At 50.4% G+C, this 5,115-nt stretch overlaps 1 protein-coding gene and 1 long non-coding RNA gene across 2 annotated transcripts in view; one reads left to right on the top strand and one right to left on the bottom strand.

Moving 5' to 3' along the window:
- The window catches only part of RNPS1 (RNA binding protein with serine rich domain 1), a 9,267-nt gene extending 9,224 nt beyond the window's left edge, over positions 1-43 (bottom strand). Inside the window, exon 1 of the mRNA XM_026859228.1 lies at positions 39-43. Coding sequence (XP_026715029.1) covers positions 39-43 — 5 coding nt within the window. The remainder of the gene's footprint in view (positions 1-38) is intronic.
- A 3,000-nt stretch (positions 44-3,043) lies between these two features.
- Positions 3,044-5,115, top strand: part of LOC113485564 — a 14,785-nt gene continuing 12,713 nt past the window's right edge. The window contains exon 1 of the long non-coding RNA XR_003399447.1: positions 3,044-3,173. This is a non-coding gene — a long non-coding RNA (uncharacterized LOC113485564). The remainder of the gene's footprint in view (positions 3,174-5,115) is intronic.

Here is a 5,115-nt window from a genome sequence, read left to right as displayed (position 1 = left end):
ACAGGGTGAAAAGTTCATCAGCGAGGAAGAAGAGGTACTTCATCTTTACGACCCCTCCCCAGGAAGTTGCGACCCCAGCCCGGAGCTTGAAGAGCTCATCGCACAGGCGCAAGAGGAGGAGACCTGATTACCATGAGAAGCAAGGGGAGGCATGGGTAGACTATGTATATGTACAGGCGTTCTATGAATATGCACTATTTTGTAACATATAAGCTGGACGGGAGCTGCAAACAATGCGCATGCTTGTGGTGGAGTGATCCCCCATGTGCCCAGCTCTGAATAAACATACCCATTTTATAACTCCAAAAGTTATAGAGTGATTTCTCCGCAAAACATGGAGAAAGGAGCCTGAGGGGAGACCTTATGGCGCTCTACAGCTACCTGAAAGGAGGTTGTAGCGAGGTGGGGGTTGGTCTCTTCTCCCAAGTAATAAGTGATGGGACAAGAAGAAACAGCCTCAAGTTGCACCAGGGAAAGTTTAGACTAGATATTGGGAAAATTTCTTCACTGAAAGGATTGTCAGCTGCCCAGGGAAGGGGTTGAGTCACCACCCCTGGAGGTATTTAAAAGGCATGTAAATATGGTGCTTAGGGAAGATGTGTATAAGAGACAGGCACAGCGATGACGTCACACGCCAGGGCAGGGGGCGGGCGGGTTCAAAGGGACGGGAGGGGACGGGACGGGACGGGAGTGGGAAGAGAAGGAAATGGATAGGGTGTTACTACAGAGACAGAAATCAACTGCTAATCAGGGAGCTCCACTGATCATGGGCAGTGGCCATGGCGGTCGAAGGACACTGGCTGGCGGGACAAGCTCTGTGGCTCGAACAGTCTGACTTCATTTATTAGAGCACCTGGTGTCCCTCTAGGCTAGAGGTGCCTCGGCTCTGTGGGTGCCAGACCCCTTCATTCAGGGATGTCCGACCTGTGCACCCTCCTGCAACGGTGAACAAGTTGGTACTGGTCTTGCTTGTCTGATTTTTGCAGCTACGCTTACTGGTGTAATAAAATTTCTTAGTCTTCCTACAAACTGTCCTGCTTAATAATAGCCAGGGCCTCAACACTTGACTTTCTGTAAGTAACAATGCAGCAAGCTGTAGGCCTTCACCAGTAGATGCTGGGAGCAGTGTCGTGGCCAGGTTTCAGATTCACAGCACAAAAGTTACTAATTTGAGATGTGGCAGATGTGCCCTCTTGGGGGATGGGAAGCAGAAAGGGGTGTGTACCACTGAGAGGGGACTCACCTGCTACTTGACTTGCTGAAGTGCAAGAAAAAGGAGAATTAAATCCTTAAGATGGAGCACCATCCAGTGGCATTTCATAAATCCAGAGATTTATGTGGGAAGGACGGTTTTTCTTTTTTTTTTTTTTTTAATTCCATAATGTGTCCTGTGAACTTAGAAGGAAATTTGCCACTGATCTTCTGACCTGGTCACATTGGGTTCCAGCTGTACTGGGTGCCTGACTTCTGACTTCAAAGGAACAAAGTCAGAAGTGTACTTTGACCTCATTCCTAATGCAGGGCCTTAATAAACATGACAAACCTTTCCAAGAAGTAGGCATGCTAGTCAGCTGAAGTGTGATCATACGCATTTTTGTTAAACTCCTGATTTAAATCCTTGTGCTCCTCTCTGAGAAGAAGACAGCTCCACCTCCTGAATGCAGAGTAAGAATATACCCTGTCTACTTCCACTGCAGAATGTGAGTGAGAACATGGCAGGTGTCTGTAAGATCATGTGTGGCAAGGAGAAGAATTGGTTTATTTTCTCTTTTGCTGCAAAACCATGGTGGTATTGCATGAAACTAGCATGGGCAGGTTTGGAAAAAAAAACCAAACACAACAGAAGGAGGTTGTTCTTCATAGAGCATCTTGTTGAAGGGCAAATTTCCCTGCCATAGGATGTTGTAGCCTACTAAAATTTTATATGGGTTCAAAATGAAACTGGACTATGTCTACTGAGGACTATCATGATGACCTTAGAATCACAGAATCATTTAGGGTGGGAAAGACCTTTAAGACTGTCGGGTCCAACCCTTACCCTAACACTGCCAAGCCCACCACTAAACCATGTCCCTAAGCACCATATTTACATGCCTTTTAAATACCTCCAGGGGTGGTGACTCAACCCCTTCCCTGGGCAGCTGACAATCCTTTCAGTGAAGAAATTTTCCCAATATCTAGTCTAAACTTTCCCTGGTGCAACTTGAGGCTGTTTCTTCTTGTCCCATCACTTATTACTTGGGAGAAGAGACCAACCCCCACCTCGCTACAACCTCCTTTCAGGTAGCTGTAGAGCGCCATAAGGTCTCCCCTCAGGCTCCTTTCTCCATGTTTTGCGGAGAAATCACTCTATAACTTTTGGAGTTATAAAATGGGTATGTTTATTCAGAGCTGGGCACATGGGGGATCACTCCACCACAAGCATGCGCATTGTTTGCAGCTCCCGTCCAGCTTATATGTTACAAAATAGTGCATATTCATAGAACGCCTGTACATATACATAGTCTACCCATGCCTCCCCTTGCTTCTCATGGTAATCAGGTCTCCTCCTCTTGCGCCTGTGCGATGAGCTCTTCAAGCTCCGGGCTGGGGTCGCAACTTCCTGGGGAGGGGTCGTAAAGATGAAGTACCTCTTACTCCTCGCTGATGAACTTTTCACCCTTTGCTCTGCGCAGCCTCAGTTGTTCCCTGGGCCCTGGCAAAACCACTGGGCCGGTTTGTGCTAGAATCTAGGATGATTTGTTGCTGGAACTTACAACTTCAAGGACCATAAGAAACTTCTCTTTGGGCTAGGAGATAGTCGCCTAGTAACGTTATCAGCACCTGGTATGTCTTTTCGAACAGTCCCATACGCCTCCCCTTGTTTTTGCGCAGGCCTTGCACCATCAATCTAAGATTGTTTAGGCTCCCTGTCTCACTCCAGACTAAACACCCCCAGTTCCCCCAGCAGCTCCTCACAAGACTTGTGCTCTAGACCCTTCACCAGCTTCGGTGCCCTTCTCTGGACACACCCCAGCACCTCAATGTCTTCCTGTAGTGAAGGGCCCAAAACTGAACACAGTATTTGAGATGTGGCCTCACCAGTGCCAAGTACAGGGGGACAGTCCCTTCCCTAGTCCTGCTGGCCACACTACTCCTGGTACAAGCCAGGATGTTGTTGGCCTTCTTGGAAAGTGCTGCACTGGTGGGAGTTTACTTTGGGAAAAGCTACTACATGCTTGAACTGCTTTTGTATTCCTACCCAGGTATCTACTAGTCAGCCTACTGAAGATGGGGTGCTGACTGTAAGGAACCTGTGGGCTGACCCAACATAGTGTTATTCCCTCCTTTCTTCCAACTAACTCATTACACATTAAATTTTGAGTACTGGAGCTTTAATTCTTGAGGTTTATGGTGCCTTATTAAAATTTTCAGTGCAATTTTGTGCTGCCTGTTTTTGTGCTAACCGTTTTCGTGCATATTTAGAGTGACCACTGAGTGAAAGAATACTTAAGGAGCATGCCTGTTAGATAACAACTGCAGCCACAGCTGAAGAGTAAAACATGATACATCCAAACCTCTTCTATACCACATTTTAGCTGCAAATCTGAAAACTGCTTTATGAAAGACAGCAAGTATCACTACCTTGGTTCAATAAATGGCAATATGGACTAAAGATTAGGCCTTGCAAAGACAAGCCAAAAGTCTCAGCCTGCCTTACCCACAGGACCTATGGCTTTCAGCAGGTTGTACTGTTTAGTGATAGCCTTTTAGTGCTCAGTCCCAGTCTAGCCTGCACCCTAAGTGCTACTGCAGAGAGAAGGTCTGGTGGGACAGGCCGTGCTTCCTTGGGCAGGAGGGATGGAGGCCAGGCTTGTTCACACTCATCTGTGCTCACTGCTTTTAGGCTTAGGGCACAATGTGTAAAATTTTCATCTCTCTCAGCTGTAGCAAAGCCATAATGGCTGGCTGATCTCAAAGCCATGCATGTCCTTATTTTCATAATGGCTATCTTCTCTCCAAGGGTTGCCAGGTGACTTCACTGGACCAGCAGAAAAATAATACTACTTTGAAAAAAAACCCACTTTTCTGCCAGTTGTCTCCTTGAAGCAGCTCCCCACAGAGCTGTGAGCAGCTGGGGCAGCCCCAGAATGGTGGTGATCTTACCCCTGGACTTGGCACTGGTGAGGCTGCACTTTGATGACTGGGTTCAGTTTTGGGCCCCTCACCCCAAAAAGGCCATTGAATGACTCGAGCGTGTCCAGAGAAGGGCAACGGAGCTGGGGCAGGGTCTGGAGCACAGGTCTGCTGGGGAGCGGCTGGGGGAACTGGGGGGGTTTAGTCTGGAGAAGAGGAGGCTGAGGGGAGACCTCCTGGCCCTCTGCAACTCCCTGCCAGGAGGGTGCAGAGAGGGGGGATGAGTCTCTTGGGCCAAGGAACAAGTGCCAGGCCCCGAGGGAATGGCCTCAAGCTGTGCCAGGGCAGGGTCAGGCTGGCTCTGAGGAAGGATTTCTTTGCAGAAGGGGCTGTTGGGCATTGGAATGGGCTGCCCAGGGCAGGGGGGAGTCCCCATCCCTGGAGGGGTTCAAGAGTCGGGCTGACCCAGCGCTGAGGGATCTGGTGGAGTTGGGAACGGTCAGGGGGAGGGTCATGGTTGGACTGGAGGAGCTTCAAGGGCTTTCCCAACTGAGATGATTCTGTGATTCTGTGCCAGGGGGTCTGATCTCTCCTCAGTGGCTCCTAGCAGTTGGCAGGACTAAGCCTTAAGGCCAAGCCTGAGCAAGAAGACGTTTGAACATCGCATCTCATCTGGGGGCACAAGCAGGCATAAGAACGGGTCGGAGCGCGTGTTCGCTGGAGTTTGAGAGCAAAGAGCATCCCCGGGCCTTCTGCCCCAAGGCAGCCCGGCTCAGGGCTGCCCATCCCCGCCGCAGCCCGGCGCCAGGAGCCGGTGCCTCCGGGCCTGGATGGGACCTCCCGGGACAGCACCGCCGCCTCCTGCGGGCTTTCTCCGGGGCAAGCGGCCACATCTGAGCCGGGCTCCGGGGTGGGACGGCCGCCAGGTCCGCGCCCTGCGGCTGCCCCGAACGGGTTAAGGGGAGGGCTCCTCCCCCCAGCCCCGCGGGCTCCTCCCGG

This window comes from Athene cunicularia (assembly GCF_003259725.1).
Source record: "Athene cunicularia isolate RWA chromosome 14 unlocalized genomic scaffold, athCun1 chr14_part1, whole genome shotgun sequence".
Classification (NCBI taxonomy): Eukaryota; Metazoa; Chordata; class Aves; order Strigiformes; family Strigidae; genus Athene; species Athene cunicularia.
The sequence above is the reverse complement of the archived record's forward strand: the minus strand, read 5'-3'. Positions and strand labels throughout refer to the sequence as shown.